We start from the raw sequence: 18,086 nt of genomic DNA, 5'->3' as shown, positions 1-18,086 counted from the left end.
CAGAACAACAAGGAATTTGTTACAACAGTGACAAAGCTAATCAAACAAGTGATCAAATTTTTTCACATCTGAAGCCTGAGGGTGAGATGGCTGTGAAAATAGCAGTATTTCCATGTTAAATATGTTTAGGTAGAGGTATTTTAGTGTGATGTTTGTTCAGTTAGAAACTGAAATGTGGAAAACTGATATATGGGAGATTACAACATCGCAAGTTTATTTAATAATAACTAATTCATGAACATTTGTAACACAAGTAAAATCATAGTAAAATAGTGGGGGGAAAAAAACAAGAAGACCACCACACAAAACCTCAAAAACAATGCCATTTTTTTCAGAAGTCTAGAATTATTCAAAATACTGACTACTGGACATTCACTGTAGTTACCCCTCCCTGGAGGTTTTTTCTTTGTATTTGAACAAGCGTCTTTATTAGAATCACAACAAATTACCCAAATTACCTTCTGTACAACATTAACATTTTCCTAATAATCTTATTTGTCAAACATTAATCACAACAAAATAGACGTTAAGTTGACCACAGAAAAAGCAGCCTGTGCCATAGCAATGTTGTGTGTTAGATTAGCTTCTCTAAACTTCAGACTTCAGAGACACTTTGAAATGCAGTGTTTTACCTGGATCTTTCCAGCAGGTAAAATAATTTGCTATTGAGATCGTGAGTAATTGTGAGTGAATAAAAATTTCACTTACTCTCAGGCTGAAACTGCCTTTGCCAAGAGGCATATTTGTTAACGTAGCTGTTTTCCGCTAAGATGTTTACAATTGGAGTAAAGTATTTTGTGTCTGGACAAGGGTCTAATTTGAAAAAAAAAAAAGTTGCCAACTATTTATGTTTAAATTAGTCTTATTTGTTGTTAACAAGTTTTCAACACTACATGAGCTGTTTAAATGTTTGCAAGTGCATGTGATTGGGAGGAATGTAGATGAGAAACTTGCTTTTATTTCTTGATCAGTCTTTCTAAGCTTATCAGAGGATTCCTTGAATTCAGTCTGTGGGTGTTTTGGATCATAACCTCATATTGAGTGGTTGATTCAGAGCTCAGAGGCTTTGACTGTGTGCCAAGGATATGGGTTTTATTGCTTGCTGCGTAATTCCCCCACACACATTAAGTTTAGAGCTTTATGACACAGGGAAAAAAGCCAAAAGCAAGTGGGAAAAGGTTTAACAGTATCTCACAGTATGACTTCAAGAAACAGGTATGATGATCAAAGATAATTAAAGGTAGCTTCCAGATGGAGCTGAACCAGAATGTGGTTCAGCTGTGCTCCAGTTGCTAATGGGCTTTTGGCCCACAGGATGGGGCTAGGGATGGTACATTGTGAAACCCCCTGGAAAGCAGGTAACATGGCCAATGGGTCTGCAGTGCCACCTTGTCTACACTCCTGTTAGCCTGCTCTGCCTTCTCCTTTCCTCCCTGATTCTGGATCTTTGTACTTACACAAACTCTATCAAATTTTATTTTTAGTATGTCATGGTAAAATTTACACCCTGTTCCAAACTGCAGGGAAACCGAAGGGGTAAGACCTCTGCCCTTGTGAAAGCACAGGTTGCCTACAAACCTGCAGCGGGTACTGACATTCAAAATAAATCTGACTATATATTTCTGAAGCATATTTACATGTGCAGTGAGATCTGCACTAGTAATTCAATACTAGCAAATATTGGAAGAATCGCTATAGGTAAGCAGCCAGTTGTTGTAAGATATCCTCCATGAGCCAGTTTGGACTTCTTGTGTATTTGACTCTGTGCACCCGAATTGTGCTACAGGTTTTGTTGTTGATGTTAAGAACTTGTAAACAGTCGGCTGTACTGGGGAGATGATATAAAATGGCTTTTTCTTTTTTCCTTGTTCTATTTTGCCTACAAGTTTTACTTTCGTTCTGTGTTCTGGTCTGTGTTTCCAGGGTAAAACAAACAAAACGTGTCATGGAGGAAAATATGATGCGTACCTTAACTTTTCATGTCATTGTTTTCTGTATATGTGAAAATATATAGTATCATGACTGTACCATGTAGTATCATTGATCTAATTTTTTATTCTTTCACATCTATACTCCTTCCTCACTCTTCATCTAAAAACAAAACCTTACAATGAGTGATTTAAACCCTCTAAGAGCTGTACTTTACTACTGCCACTCCCTTAGGCGATACTAAATTTGCATTGGAGACTTGTGATCTTCATTGCACCATGTGATTAAAGCTGCTTAGGAATGTGATTGGATTTAAGAGACTGCCTATTTAAAGTCACTGTGTAAATTAAATTTATTTCCTTAAAATGGCTAGTAAAACATTAGTAAAGCTATTATGCACAGTGTGTCAAAGTGGTATTTTTGTGTGATTGTCTAGTTCTCTATGTTGGGACGATATAACTTAAGGTTGTATATCCCTTAGCTGTGTGTCCATCTAGTAAATAGTTGCTATGAAAAACATGAATTGTTGTAGTCTGAGCATCAAGTTTTGTTTTTCATTTACTTTTTTTTCCTCTCTTTTCACATAGGGACCAAATAAAACATCTTATTCTCAGTATAGTTTCAAGCAAACTGGCTCTGTGAAATACATCAAAGGCTTTGCAAAGATTTACTGTTCTATTTTCAATTGTAGTAAAAATTTAAGTTTTAGTTATTATTCCTATAGAATGTTGAGTGATATATCTTATTTGACCCTGATGAACAGTGTTTATTCAACCTTACTCATGTGAGAACAAGCATGATATTTCAAAACAGTACTAATTTGAAAAAGTAGCTTTCCATGTTTGTTTTTAAGTCCACCTTTCCTGGAAGATTATTACTGAATGTTGGTGTGGAATTCTGCTTATGAATTCTGCTTGAAAACATGCTAAGATTTTTATAAAGACTTGAGTAAAACATACTTTTGTACGGGGGAGGGAGGAACAGTAACTTTCTTCTTTCAACAAATTCTTGCATATACATACAACCATTATCCCTAACTGTATTCTTTACTTTCCAGAATGGCTAAATTGTGCATTTCACCTTGCCAGCAAAACTACTGGCAATCTCAAAATTTTAGAATTAGAGTTGAGTGAAACAAAGGATCGATCATTTCAATTTTGGTTTGTTTGCATTAGTAGTTAAGAGTTGCATAATATAAAAATTTTCAAAAATTCAGTGGAAGGTGGATAAAATAATAGAACTGTTTGACAAGAATTCTAGCAAATTTTCTTAGTTTTAGTTTACCCATTAAAATTGAACTAATTTTCCTTTATCAGTGGTATCTTTGGCATACATAAGCTCAGGCACTTATTTAACATTTTGAGTTCAAAAGCATAAGAAAGCTATTAGTTTAAGCTAATCTCTAAAGATGCCTAGATAATACATTTGTCCTTACGGTTTGTTAGACCCTGCTCACTTCCAGTTTTGTTTTGCTAGCTATAAAAAACAACTTCAAGAGGCAAGCACCACAATTTGGTCATCCTAGTTAAACTAAGAGCACATCTTAGGAATCTATAATGGAAAAATACAGCTGCCCTCAGCCTAAATACTAGACACTTCCTTAAAATACCACATGAGCAATGTTGGACGCAAACTGAAAAAGTTGCCATGATAAAGCTTTATCTTATCCAGAAGGGCACCTAACATATGTGGAATTTGAAATGTTAATCTGGCCTTCCTCTTTTTAGAATATCCGCATAAATATGGACCACAAGGAGGTTGTGCAGATCATTCAGTGTTTGAGAGAATGCGGAAGTACCAGACGACTGGTATAGAAGAACCAGCAACAGAGGTACAGCACAGGTTATAACAGATTGTATTGATTAGAAGCTACAATGTAATAATTCTCCATTCTTGTATGTTGTTTCTTTAGCTTTTGGTCACAGTTATCATCCGTTTGTGTTCTCAGGTACCTAAATTATTGCTAGAGGTTTCTTGCTTAATAGAAGAAAATTTCTAAATTCTTTTTTTACTGCTACTGCTGCATAGGTATGCTAGCTCATAGTTTTAATGGATCCTGTGTGATCTCAAATTTGTAAACAATCAATTTTGGTTGGATGTGGAAATTGAGCTTGAGTTGAGGAATATACTTGACTGAAGTTGAGAAGGAGAGGTTTCAAGATCCCCTGTTCTCTAAGCAGTGTATCAGTCCTTCAAGATCAGTCATTGCTAGGTTTTCAAGTTTTGTTAATGCAACTCAATCATATATGAGTGTTTTCGGTGATAAATGAAGCTGTATGACTGGCAGGGTCTTATCACCAATGTTGAAAGACTGGAAGGGTTACAGCATGCTAGCGATTGCTTCTAATAGGAGGTGAGTGGTCTGTGGAAGGGACTGACTTACCTGCTTGTTTACAGACTCCTGCCTTTTTTTGCCTTTGAGGTTGCAGCAGGGTCCTTGTCACAAAACTGGATTTTTTTTCAAATTATCCTGCAGTAAGTTCTTGAATACTTCTTAGTTCTAGGTATATTCTGAACTGTTTCAACTTCCAGCATTGTTTTGGGATATATACCAACAAAACTATGCAATATTGTTTGTTAACAATTGCAACAGGAACTTAAACTTTATTTACATGGAGATTCCAGAGATTTTCACCAGTATTATGGGGTTCAATGTTGTTAACAACAAAATTTGCTTTCAAAAACTTCCTGGAGAGAATGGACCATCAAGCAGTGGACGTAAGAAGGCAAATAAGTGTTAGCACATATTGTTCTAACTAATGACTGTTGTTTTAACTTCATATTTAGTGAACCATTTTTTGCATACTGAGGTGCTTCAGTAGTTGTGTTTGCCGAGGTGGATGACTGAGCTAATTAAGACTGAAGTCCCTCCATTAGGGAGGGTGCATTTAAATCCCAGGGCCCTGTCTCCTAATCTGCAAACTATGTTTATTCACCCTTCAAAAGGGTTATGAAGAAAAGTCACATGGACAAAAATCTATTTCACTTTGACTGTCTGTTTTAATATAAAATGAAATGCACAAAAGGGTTTGACTGAGGTGAATACTTGAAGACTGATTATAATATATAAGTTTAAGATTCATAAAGGATTGTAAGTCAAAGAAGAAAAATTACATTTTTAGATAGCAATGTTTTTTTCTAAACATACTCTAACTTACAGTAGAGATCTACAAAATAAATATTTGTTTCGTGTTTGTATGTAGAAGCCTTTTGAAGAGCCTAACAATAATGGTCCACAGCTTTTAAGAAAAAAGCGTGCCACTCAGGCTGAAAAAAATACTTGTCAGCTGTATATTCAGACTGATCATCTATTCTATAAGCACTATGGAACAAGAGAAGCTGTAATTGCACAGGTATGTTCAGACTCTTTATATAATCTGCTCTTTTTTGAGGAATATTTCTGACAATTTTGATGTTATCATTTGTGTATACTTTGTTATTTCATTTAGAATAACTTGTTTCGTTTGCTATAGTGATGCTAGCACTCCTGAAAGTTTGTTTCTTATTTCGCAAAAAGATACGGTATAGCTGTGACAAAGGTCGTGGGCACTTGTACTTCCTTTAATCATGGTAGCCGTGATTTGTTTAACACTTCTGAGTAAGACTTAGTCTGATTTTTCTCATTTATTACTGAGAAAAAAGTTGTTTTTAAAGACTTTTTTTTTTCTGTTTGACAGCCAGCCAAGCCTCACTTAATACTTGTGTATCAAAATTCTGTGAACTAATGACTTTAAGAGCAGTTTCTGTGGTGTCTAGTGTAATGGCAAGACAGAAAAGCAGTGGTAACTAAAGGCACATGCCATTTCTCTTTCAATATAGTCTTAAGTGTAAAACTTTTTCTGCTGTTCTTTTCTTGCTAAAAATGCAAGTAGCGTGTTAACATGCTCCTCTGAAGTATGAAATTTCACTGCCACTGCAAATCCAAGGTTTACTATTAATTTGTCACACTACATCAGCAACTCAACATTTTTGAAAGCTCTGAAGTAATCTTCAAAATCTGGTCTTTACTGAGTTAGTTTTCTATGTGCTCTTGGAAAAGGTGAATGATCAACTTCATGTTTGCTTTCTCACAGAACTGAAAGAATAATGTAATAATAAGTACTTTTCAAAAAAGACTGCTTTGGATACAATTTTAACTACAAATACTACCTTACAGTAGCAATCAGTTGAACGACTACTGCAGACAAGTATCTCAGTTTCTGGTTACTGGAGCTATAGGAACAGTTTTAGCTTGGCTGCAGAAAAGCTTGCCTTTATCTGGTGTGGTAGTCATGTAGATATTAGATTATGTAGTAAATTATTTCTGTTATCCAGTAACAGAAGTTCATTAAAAATATGTATTGGAATTCATGTATCGCCGTATCTGGCATGTAAACGTCCAAAAAGGACATACAGTTGCTGTTACTGAAGAATAGCTATAGTGTAGTGCATAGATCTTTGAACTGTAGGTGTATTTTTTTTTCCTGACAGATCTCCAGCCATGTTAAAGCAATTGACACAATTTACCAGTCAACAGATTTCTCAGGGATCCGTAACATCAGCTTTATGGTGAAACGAATAAGAGTAAGTTGTATTGGAAGTGCTTTTAGTTCATTTATTTTGCTTGGAAGCAGTACTTGTTCAAAAGAGCTGCTGTATTTCTAGGGCCATTTACCTATTACTGTTACCTGTTCGCAAGTGTGCAGCACAGAGGTGTCACTGCAATAAGTGGTCTCCTGCTTATTTGGTTTGGTTTCAGTGTTTACTGTAAAAAGACTGCTACTTGCACTATTAAGGTGTAGTCAACGTTGACTAACTCTTACAGGAACGGATTACTACTTTTCCCCAGTGTTGACTGCAGAAGGCTATGCAGTCTGTGCCAAGAACCTCAATTCTGCAATAGAGAATGGATATCCAGGTGAAAGGGGCTTCTAAAAGGTGGAGGTTTGAGGATGAATATAAATTTGCTCTTTTGTGTGCTGATAAAAAGGAAAGAAAATTATTAAAATTAGGGAATAAAAAGGGAATTGGGATTTATCATGCAAAGGCAACTTTGTGTTCCGTTTAGATTTTTTTTTTTAAAAATACTCTGATAGTAATATGGGCCTATAAATTTTTAGTTACAACTTTAATTATTTGACATAACAAGGTATTGACAGCAGCAAGCCTCTTAGCTGACGTTTACAAGTCCAATGAAAATGAACTGTGTCTTACAGTTTGTTTCAATTTACTTACAGATTAACACAACTGTAGATGAAAAGGACTCTTCCAATCCATTCCGATTTCCTAACATTGGTGTGGAAAAGTTTCTGGAACTGAATTCGGAACAGAATCATGATGATTATTGCTTGGCCTATGTGTTTACAGACCGTGATTTTGATGATGGAGTCCTCGGTCTGGCTTGGGTTGGAGCCCCCTCAGGTAATTATATCCAAACCAGCATTGTGAGATAAAGGCAATATCATACGTAGGTGCAAAGAAGAGGTGGAGAAACTACTTCATTTAAGACAACAGTGAACACATGAAAATTGATAACCAACTTTTCATGATTTTAGTTAGGTATGCTTTGTGTGTGTGTATATATATTTTTATATATATATGATAAGCTGCTTTTATTTATATATACATATATCTCTTGTAGCTGGTTTTGATGTCCTTTTGTTGAACAGTTCATGAACAGTAAGGAATAACATAGTCAATTGGTAGAAATAGATGGTATTGTCTGGATGACTTTATTTTTGATGAGTAAAATGACAAAAAAGGCAGAAGTATTTTTGCTATATGCAAACAGAGCTCACAGCTGTGCAAATTGCATTTGGTAGCAGAATTACAGTGCAGAATCTTCAGGCTTTCTAGATGGTATTGGGAGCAAATATTTTTGAAACAAAAGTGAAAAGGAGACCTCTATTTACTCTGTGACTCTTCTTGAACTGCTGCTCATTAGTTTCAATTTAGTCCTGTGTTTTGGGTCTTAAAGCTGGTTTTTGATGTAGGGAAACAAACAAAAAACAAACAAAACTTACCATAGTTCTGATTAAATCTGAAAAGTTCACAGAAGAAATTTAATCCACGTATTTGTTGTGGCATTCTTTAATTACATTCTCATCAGTGTAAGTAGCTTTTTAACAGATCTGGTGAACACTTAGAACTTAATGCATTTCAAAATTGACAGATCAACAACTTGAAAGACAATTCTTGCACTGATCAGCTAAAATAAAAGTTGGTTCTGTTAAGTATCTTGTGTTTTTCAGTGCACAAGTTAATAAATTCCATTTTAAAGAGTTTCAGCAATTTCTTATTTTCACTCTTTGAACTAATTGCATCAGGTGAAAATATAAAAGTGATATTTTTGTTAAAGCAGGAGCCTTAAATATTCTTTTTTTTTAAAAGCGTGTTGCTCTTTTTATTACAGAATTAAAATTCTTACATATTTATTCCCCCCCCCCCCCCAAAAAAAGTCATTATTTTTAGGAAAATAACTTGAGGAAGAGGGGTGCTGGGTTGAGATTACTGAAACCAGACAAACATAGTGCATCTTTTTTTTGAGAGATTTGAACTTCAACCTGAATAAAAGCTCAGATTCTCTTTTTTTTTTTTTTTTTTCTTCCAAAGCTGTACTACTGAATTGGGTGAAAGCTAAAAAAAGGAGAGAACTGAAAGTTCGGACAGGAAGAGAAAGAAACTCTTGAATCAAAATTATCAAACGTTAATGTGATGTTAACTTCCTAATGTTTAAATTTAAATACAGATTTTTTTAATCATAGCTCAGCACAAATTCCAAATTGTGGAAACTTCCAATGGAAATCAAAATCACAAATTCAGAAGGAACAATCTTCTCTTCTTTTTTTAAAAGAGTCTTGATGCTTTTATGAGAACATTGTCAAGAGCTCTAATAGAATTAGAGTAATCATGGAAGCAACATTAAGCTCTTCCATGCGGACTAGCTGTTGGGATGTCATTAGACCTTCCCTTTGTCTCCTGCTGTACTTTTCTCTGCAGCATGTGTTGGCCAAAAAGGGTATTGGAGCAAGTGGAAGAGTGCCATGGTATGATCTCTGTGTCTGTCTTTCATTTTAGGAGATTAAAAGGTTGCAAATAAATATTTGTAGAATATTCAGAGAGTTATAGATCAGTTGACCTCAGTAGAGAAGTAAGTTAGAGGAACCTGTGCAGACTGATGTTAGTGACTGTGGAAGAAGCTTAGGAAACTTAATATAGAGGTGGCCTGTGTAAATAAGACACTGGATCTATGGTAACTAGTCCAGCGTGTAGACTGAGAAGAAAACACAATATGAATTAGAGTGTGAATTCCATGAACATTGCTACCAAGAAAGGTTTAACTGAGATAACTTTGGCTGCTTTGAGAGATTTTTGTACTTAACCTATTTAAATTTGTCCATTAAAATTCAGGTTTTGTATAGCATTTAAAATGATAACCTAAAGACTAGATGACAAATATTTGTTGGATGTATGAACAAGAGATATCTTAAAAGGGGTATATACTTAAGTTATTCTTTAAAGATTGTAATTTTAAGTAGTCTAGTACTTAAAGACCTTTTATGTGTTAACAGAAATAGCTGTAATTTTGTACTACTTTTATTTGTTGACTTGTAAGACACACATGTAGCACTTTTATCACCACTGCAGTGTGCAGCTGCTCTGGGAGAAAATTTTGATGTTGGATATTTCACTAAAATGAAATTTTACTTTAACAAGCAAGGAAACTTCTTTCCTGTACGAGGAAGAGGAATGCTTGCACTGGCTCAGTGCAAATTCCAGCTATGGGAAAATGTAGTGAAATTAAAGTCACAATTTCAAGACTCATCTATAACAGTGAATGTGATGCACTTGATTGTTGACCTTTTAAATATGTGTATGATTAACCCACACATCAAAACCATTTTCAGCTTTAAATTATATGGTGAAAAATGAGTCAGTCTTGCTGACAAAGATATGTAGCTAATCTTAGGCATTTTTTTACAAACATCTGTGAATGTTTTATAATTTTCTTCTTATGAGGAAAGCATTTTCTGTATTTTTACTGCCTCTTTTGCTTAGAAAAAGCTCAGGAAGGTAGATTGAGTGCACCACTGTTGGTCATTATACGCTGCTAGTCTTGTATTGCAGGTATGATAGGGCTTGTCAAGCTGTGAAAACCCAAAATAGCTCTTACTGAATAGCTATTTCAGAACGACTTGCTTACTGTGTGAACAACTCTGCATTAGTGCAGGTAAATTTAATCTACTTTAGAATTTGGATTAGCACTTGTTACATAGAAACACCCTTGGTCTGTAGATGTCCAGTGAGGAGTTATTACAGAAAATAACTGCGTTTAAAATGCATGCATCATCTTTCTACTGATCTTCCTGTGTATACAAACTGTTACTTTTCAACAGACATTTAGAACAAGAAACACAGTACTTCTTTTCTTAAATGTCTGAACTGTTAAACTTTTGTCCAAATGCAGGGAGCTCTGGTGGAATCTGTGAAAAGAGCAAACTCTATTCTGATGGTAAAAAGAAGTCTTTGAACACTGGAATCATCACTGTCCAGAACTACGGCTCGCATGTTCCTCCTAAGGTTTCTCACATCACTTTTGCTCATGAGGTTGGGCATAATTTTGGTTCGCCTGTGAGTATAACTATTGATCTGTTACTTGATTTGAAACGTTTTGGAAGCCATGATTTGTGAATGTAGTTCTTAATCTTTCTGATAAAGAAGGAAAATAAATGCACAACTGCATGTGTGTATGTGTATGCATGTTGTGTGCAAACAAACCAGGTTGGTGCAGTAAGGCTTTTTGAGTATTTTACAACACAGATGACACGGTACGTTTTGTGAACTGTTCATTTCTATCAGTTTCTTCTATTATGAAGAGACTATATTCCCCTAAAACTTTCCTTTTTTTTTTTTTTTTTTTTAATGCATTGTGGTGGATACTATAGAGGAGTAAGAATCAGATGCAAAACTGATCAAGGTATCTGACTCAACAAGGGAAGATAAAACCAGCTCTATTTTACTGTTCCATTATTCTTGCACAATTGTCTAAGAAATTCTGTGAATGGGATTAAGATAAATATTTCAGAGCAAAAGTCTGTCTTCATGTCATTTAGGGATATGATTTCTTTGTGACAAGCCAGTGTATGAGGGTTTTTTTTGTTTTGTTAGGGACAAGAGAACAAAGGGAGTGGGTGGGCTTTTTTGTTTTGCTTTATTTTTTTAACTTAAGGGTATAGGCTTTCTACTCTTGGAAGTAAACAAAAATCAAGTTATGACAGAAATAATATTCCGAAACTGATGTTCACACATGAATGCCTACCTTGTGTGCCTTAAGAGTTTAATACAACTGCTTTGAGTGTGAAGAGGCCTTCCAACTGTAAATGAAGATATGGGCACATAAATCTAAAAACAAGTCCTACTGAATGAAACATCTTTTGGATCAGTCTTGAAGATGATTCATTTAATTTATCTATAAATTGCATTTGCAATTCAGGGCAGTAAGGAGAAATATAGTTCCTCAAGCATGTCTAATTTTAAGATTTACTTCTATTGGAGACACAAGTTATTCTTGGACAGTTGGATGCATCAGCAGAGAATTACAGTTCATCTTACTCTTAGCAATTACAGAAATATTTTTGTCAGTCTGCTAATTGTTAGTACACCAACTTTACAATGAATTCATGCAACTTTATAATGAATTTCTATTATATAGATCTAGTCACTGGTGGACGAAACCATCAACTGTAGAATACAGTTCTACTTGCCCCTCCCTTCAAACAAACAAATTTCAATTTTCAGTTATGCTTTTATTCCATAGAGCGCTTACAGCCTTTTGTGGTCATAAAGGCACTCTTAATCGATGGAAACTTTTTGGAGACTGGGTCTGTTTGAGATGCACAATGAGAGTGGAATATCTATCCACAGGAACTCAAATATTCAAAAAAATGCTATCACATAAAACTTAAGCTATTCCTTAGAAATTAGATACTTGTCACTTTCTGTAAAAGCTTTGTCTTCTCTATATGTTTTAATTAAATTCCAGGAAATGAGAATATGACAGTATTTTGTTTGCTTGAGTCTTTTCTTCTCCCTGTATTAATCTACCACATCAGGTGCCTTGTGCACATATAGGAAAAGATAGCAAGATATTAGAGAAGCTATTTTAATATAAATAGTTTAAAATATTTGTTTTGCAGCATGATTCTGGAATGGAATGCACTCCGGGGGAGTCCAAGAACTTGGGGCAGAAAGAAAATGGCAATTACATCATGTATGCAAGAGCTACATCTGGGGACAAACTTAACAACAACAAGTTCTCTATCTGTAGTATTCGAAACATCAGCCAAGTTCTTGAGAAAAAGAGAAATAATTGTTTTGTTGGTATGTATTTAGTTATCCTGAATGCAGAGTGGCTAGATTATTCATATTAAGCTTAACTTGAAGTAAATTTTAATTCTGCTGAAAGGTTATGTAAGTAAAGAATTGAATTTGAGATCTAGAGTATCCAATCTGGAGCCTCACAGTACAAGAAAGGCGTGGAAGTACGGGAGTGAGCCCAGCAAAGGGACAACAGTGGTGAAGGGACTGGAGCATCTGACATGGGGAGAGATTAAGAGCCTGGACTATGTAGCCCGGAGAAGAGAAGGTGCTGGGGGAGGGGAGGGGGAATCTTAACCATCTGTATGAATAGCTGATGGCAGAGAGTAAAGGAAACTGAGCCAGACCTGTTTCAGCAGTGCCCACTGAGAGGACAAGAGGCAGTTGGCAAAAATTGAAGTACAGGTCAGTACAGGTTGACCAGGTGGGTTGTGGAGTCCCCATCCTTTGGAGAGACTCAGAACTCAAGTGGACAAGTTTCTGGGTAAGCTGCTCTAGCAGATCCTGCTCTGAGAAGGCCTAGCAAAAAATTACACAAGGAATTCCCACTGCTACTAACAAATTTCGTGCTCAGAGGCTCAAAATTGGCTAAACTGGGTAGTGAACAACAGTAGTGCAAGTTTGTTTATTTGAATCCTAGTCTATACTAAGCCCACCTTGACCAGGTATTGTCAGTTGCACTTAGTTGGATGCTGTTGCAAGTCAGTACTAGTATTTATACCTCTATTTGCCTAATTTGTACTGTTTTGTACAAAAATGTACTGGCATTTTTCAGAATCTGGTCAACCCATCTGTGGTAATGGACTGGTAGAACAAGGAGAGCAGTGTGATTGTGGGTACAGTGACCAGTGTAAAGATGAATGCTGTTATGATGCAAACCAACCAGAAGATAAGAAATGCAAGTTAAAACCAGGCAAACACTGCAGGTATTGTACACATCTGTTATAATACACCGTTTAATTATTCAGGCTTGTTGATGGGTATAACTGGTATTTTTGCATCTGAATCTCACTTTGCCTGCTGTTGTTCTTAGTGTTTGTTTTATTTAAAATACTTCATATAGTGAGTGAGTTCATCAGCACAATTATGCCTTGTAGTTCTTGTTGCTTATTGCAACTTTCTTTCTGTTAGAAGCCAGATGAGATTGTTTATTAGCTTTTGAAAAAACATAATATGACACTTGGTGGTAATAATGCTGATGTATCTTACTACTCAGTGCAGACAAGTATGTGTGTTGAAATTCTGACTTCTTTTTCTGAAATGTTTTGCCTAGAAGTTTTTTGCAAAAAGCATGTGGTTCAGAAAAACGTGGTCAGAATGTTGTTTTTATGGTATCTACAAGAAAGTTAATTGCCCAAAGTATAAAAAGGAGGATATTTATAGCTTTAAGCTTCTTGTAATTACTGTTCAGTAACAGCTTTATAAGTTTATATGGTTGGGTGTACTAAAACATCTCATGAAGAGAGAAGTCTCAAGGGAGTGGTGGTTCCAAACAGGCAGTGTTCTTCAGTGCACAGCGAGACAGATGGTCAGCTTCCTAGTCCCAGTGACTTGCACATCTGATTGAAGCTGGGTGCTGTCGTAGTGCCGTTTGTATGGTGTTGCCTACCTCCGAGAGAACTTAGGGATATAATTGATTGATACCTTGTTTCATAAACTATGATACCTTGTTTCATAGACTATATTACATTTTTAAATCACTTTGTATCTTGGCAGTGCTTTATACACAGTGATTTATAGAGCTAACTTTTGAAACACCTGTAGATAATATGCTAAAGTAACTCAGCTTTTATCTTTCAGTTACATGGATTAAAACAGATGTTGTTTTTTTTAACCTCATTTAAAAACTTAAGTGGACTTCTGTGTGTGTGTGAAAGGCACGAACTTTTTTTCCACTCTAGGAAGAGACAGAAAATATAACAGGTTAGACTCTTAACCAAAGGTGAAGAGGAAAAAAAAATATGTATAGATACATATGTGTATTTAAATTTGTTTGAACCAACTGTTTTTAATGAAACATACAATTTTACAATTAGAACAGTTTTTTTTCTAATTAACTAGTTGAACTTCTTCTTGCCTTAAATGTTTTTCAACCTGTGTGTGTAAGTAAGGGTAACATCTACTTTGAAAATGTGTTGGATACTGTAGATGAAGTTTGTTTCCAGTGCATTCATGGTAGCAATAATTTTGCATTTTTTTTTCTTGCAAATCTTGTCATTTCTGCCAAAACAAAGGCCTTGCATTGTCGTCTTTTAACAGTGATTTTTGAGATTTTTTTTTAATGCTATTTTATACTGTGCCTGTGGTGAAGATTTATTTCCTGAGTACACCACATGCTGCTGCCACCTTCTTTCTTTGCTTTCTTCTTAAAATCTTGTGTTCAGCTGACCATAGTTCTAGCTTTATACTCTGCTAGTATGGTGTTCAATAGGAATTGCTGCATCACTTTGTTTTATAACTTCTTTCTCTTGGTTTTGTCTATTAAGATTGAAAATTACATGGTGCAAAGTTGGGCAGATGTTCAGAGATGCTGAAACTTGGTTTCTTTTCTTTTTTTTTTTTTGGCTTGGTTTAAGTTTTTTTAAGCTTAAGATTTTTTTCTTAAAATCTTTCCTCCTCCAAAGTTTGACTTTATATGAACTGTGATTTCTAATATAAAAGCTTCTGATCTTCCTTGTTTTTTAAACAATGTAAGTAGTATTTCCGCAGAAATTCAGTGCGGCAACTGTTTGTTGATGTAAGGGACAGAAGGAATGTTTTTCCTTCTTAAAAGGAAAAACACACATCAGAAATGTGTTGAATGTTTGAGAAGGTTTCAGGATTAATAGCTCTTCTGAAATTGTTTGCATTTTTCTTTATATCCGTATTTTTTTTCTGTTTACTTCTAGCCCTAGCCAAGGCCCTTGCTGTACTGCGCAGTGTAATTTCAAACTGAAGACTGACAAGTGCCGAAATGATTCGGACTGTGCGAGAGAAGGAATGTGTAACGGTGTCAGTGCGCTCTGTCCAGCATCTGAGCCCAAACCAAACTTCACAGACTGCAACAGGCATACACAAGTTTGCCTAAATGGGGTATGTTTTTTATAAACACGGGCAACTCTGCCAGTTGTATATTGCAGGGCACTGCATTATGAACTGATATGGGTTCAATATTTAACAAGAATGTTGTAAGAATACAGTCTTTTTTTTTCACAATTCCAAGACTTTGAGCTAAATAACTGTGAAGCTACATCAGGCTTTGAGAAGCAGTTAACAAGTGACTAGGTAGCTCTAGTGTATAAGAAAATTCTGTTTAAAACTTGATTTACTTTGTAGTTCTAGCTAGTCTTGAGTCTTCATTGCCTTAGAAAATTTCGTGTACTAAGAATAGATATTCAATTTGATTTAATGAAAATAAAAAGCTCCTCCCGCTGCGCACATGTAACATGCATGCATGAGCATATAGAATTACCCCATACTGCTTTAGTTTCCTGTGTTATAGAGGCCATGGCAGTTGCTATTCAAAGTTGATGGGAAGGCGTTTATGAATTGATCTATGTTTACTTGGAGGGAGAAAAAAATAAGTTATCCTTTTAAAGAGCAGTAACTTATGTTGCCATTGTTCCCCACAGGTTGATTTTTAATCAAATAATATTGTTTATAATTTTGGAACTAATCTAGGGTTAGCTTAAAGACAAAGGAATTTTCTCTTTATGCAATTACTTGATTTTTGAAACAAGTTTATAGATGTAATTTTTTTATTTGAATTTGAGGGATTGTCCTACCATGGAGTGAAATACAGAATCTTTCCCAACGTTAAATTTTTGTTATTATTTTCTAAGGGAAAGTATTTTTGAATACATACTTTTCCTAACTATGATTGTGAGTAATCATCTTTCAGTGTAAATTGTAGTGCTAGAATTGTTTTGTGGGCCACCTGCAGTCTCTAAAAGAAGATAGACAAAAAAAGCTATTATGTAGTATCATAATCTCCTTTAAAATATTCTCAAATAAGCCTAAATACTGAAATTGAATAAAGTTGATCATTTTTGTTTTATAAACTTCTGAGTAAATTCAAGCTAATTTAAGCATTGTGTTTTTATACACATGCTAATCATGCTTTTAGCTATTAAAAATTAATATCTTTCCTAGTGTATGCTTAAATGTGCAATTGATTTTTGCGTATTCCTGCTTTTGTCTCAAATAGCAATGTGCTGGCTCTATTTGTGAGAAGTATGGCTTGGAGGAATGTACGTGTGCTAGTTCAGATGGAAAGGATGACAGAGAATTGTGTCATGTCTGCTGCATGAGAAAAAGTAAGATTTGTGTGAATTTTTAGCATGACTATAGCATTTCGTATCTTGGAAATTTTCCTACTGTTTTTTTTAATATTTCTTTTGTTAACTTGAGATTGTAGCAAGATTTTGTTAATACTTGGTTTCAGATAGACATTGCATTGTATTTTGTAAGAATTAATATATTTTTGTTGTTTTCCAGACTGATAGTAAAACATAAATGTTTCATAAGTGTTTTGAACAGATACGGGATTGTCTGTTAAAGTATTAATGCACCTGTGTTTTATTACAATGATGTTTTGAATTAACTTGATTGTATTCACTTTTTACTTTTCAGTGGACCCAAGTACATGTGCAAGTACAGGTTCTAAACAGTGGGAGAAGCTCTTTAATCATAAAACTATTACTTTGCAACCTGGATCTCCTTGTAATGATTTTAAAGGCTACTGTGATGTGTTTATGAGATGTCGGCTAGTAGATGCTGATGGACCTCTAGCTAGATTAAAGAAAGCAATATTTAATCCAGAGCTGTATGAAAATATTGCAGAATGGATTGTGGTAAGTATCTATTTCTTAACACTTTAATATAAAATATTCCTGTAAATCAGTACTTGAAGCTCGTTAAGTGTTGCTGTATATACACAATACTGTAACATTATGCAAAATATAATCAATCCTTGCTTTAGCTAGTTGGTCTACAAGCAGGCACCTTAAGTGCAGCAAGGTAAGTCTGACAGACTGGAGGGAATGGCAGCAGTACCTTATGAGAAATGCTGTGTGTTAGTACTTCTATTCATACCTCTACCTGTTTTTTTCTTTTTTTTTTCTTTCTTTTTTTTTGTTAATACTCACAATTAATCACTCTTTTAACTTTTTGTATTTGAATGCACAGATTTTTTAAGGAACTGAATATATTGACCACTAGAACTCTTTTATTCTTATTGCACAAAATATGTTTTCCTGGTAGCAGATTGGGAAAGAGTTATGCAGAAACATTGTTAGAGTTGTGTAGTCAGTCAGCTTTGTGTAAACTGTTGATTTATTTTAGGCTTATATAGCTCTGTGATAGTGAAGTATCATATGAAAAATACTTTTCTGTTAATAGAATGAGTCAAGTATTTTTGTGTGTGTGTATTAAAAAAAAAAAAACTCTTAGGGATTTTTTTTCTTTAAAATTAGAGGGCTTTTTAGTGATGTTTTTGAATAGCTTTTGTATGGCTTTTAAAAGGAAAAGGAAAGCCATATTTAATGGCCCCTATCTCCTGTGTCTCCATCCACTCCCCCTTTCCTTTCTCCCCCCCTGCAAAAAAACTCCCCAAAAGAGAACCTTTTTTTTTTTTTTTCATGTTTTTAGGCTCACTGGTGGGCAGTATTGCTTATGGGAATTGCCCTGATCATGTTAATGGCTGGTTTCATTAAAATATGCAGTGTTCATACTCCAAGCAGTAATCCAAAGTTGCCTCCTCATAAACCACTTCCAGGTAAGTATACCAAGTAACTAAATTCATAGAGAAATTTTTTTATCCT

At 35.0% G+C, this 18,086-nt stretch overlaps 1 protein-coding gene across 1 annotated transcript in view; it reads left to right on the top strand.

Annotated features, from left to right (window-relative positions):
- Nucleotides 1-18,086, top strand: part of ADAM10 (ADAM metallopeptidase domain 10) — a 54,809-nt gene that overhangs the window by 34,017 nt on the left and 2,706 nt on the right. The window contains exons 5-15 of the mRNA XM_062583920.1: nucleotides 3,657-3,760; nucleotides 5,133-5,282; nucleotides 6,400-6,492; nucleotides 7,146-7,329; nucleotides 10,376-10,539; nucleotides 12,105-12,288; nucleotides 13,061-13,211; nucleotides 15,174-15,357; nucleotides 16,472-16,580; nucleotides 16,897-17,117; nucleotides 17,914-18,040. Of these exons, the coding sequence (XP_062439904.1) occupies nucleotides 3,657-3,760; nucleotides 5,133-5,282; nucleotides 6,400-6,492; nucleotides 7,146-7,329; nucleotides 10,376-10,539; nucleotides 12,105-12,288; nucleotides 13,061-13,211; nucleotides 15,174-15,357; nucleotides 16,472-16,580; nucleotides 16,897-17,117; nucleotides 17,914-18,040 (1,671 nt within the window). The remainder of the gene's footprint in view (nucleotides 1-3,656; nucleotides 3,761-5,132; nucleotides 5,283-6,399; nucleotides 6,493-7,145; nucleotides 7,330-10,375; nucleotides 10,540-12,104; nucleotides 12,289-13,060; nucleotides 13,212-15,173; nucleotides 15,358-16,471; nucleotides 16,581-16,896; nucleotides 17,118-17,913; nucleotides 18,041-18,086) is intronic.

Source organism: Rhea pennata, chromosome 10, assembly GCF_028389875.1.
Source record: "Rhea pennata isolate bPtePen1 chromosome 10, bPtePen1.pri, whole genome shotgun sequence".
NCBI lineage: Eukaryota > Metazoa > Chordata > Aves > Rheiformes > Rheidae > Rhea > Rhea pennata.
This window is presented reverse-complemented; position numbering and strand designations above follow the sequence as displayed.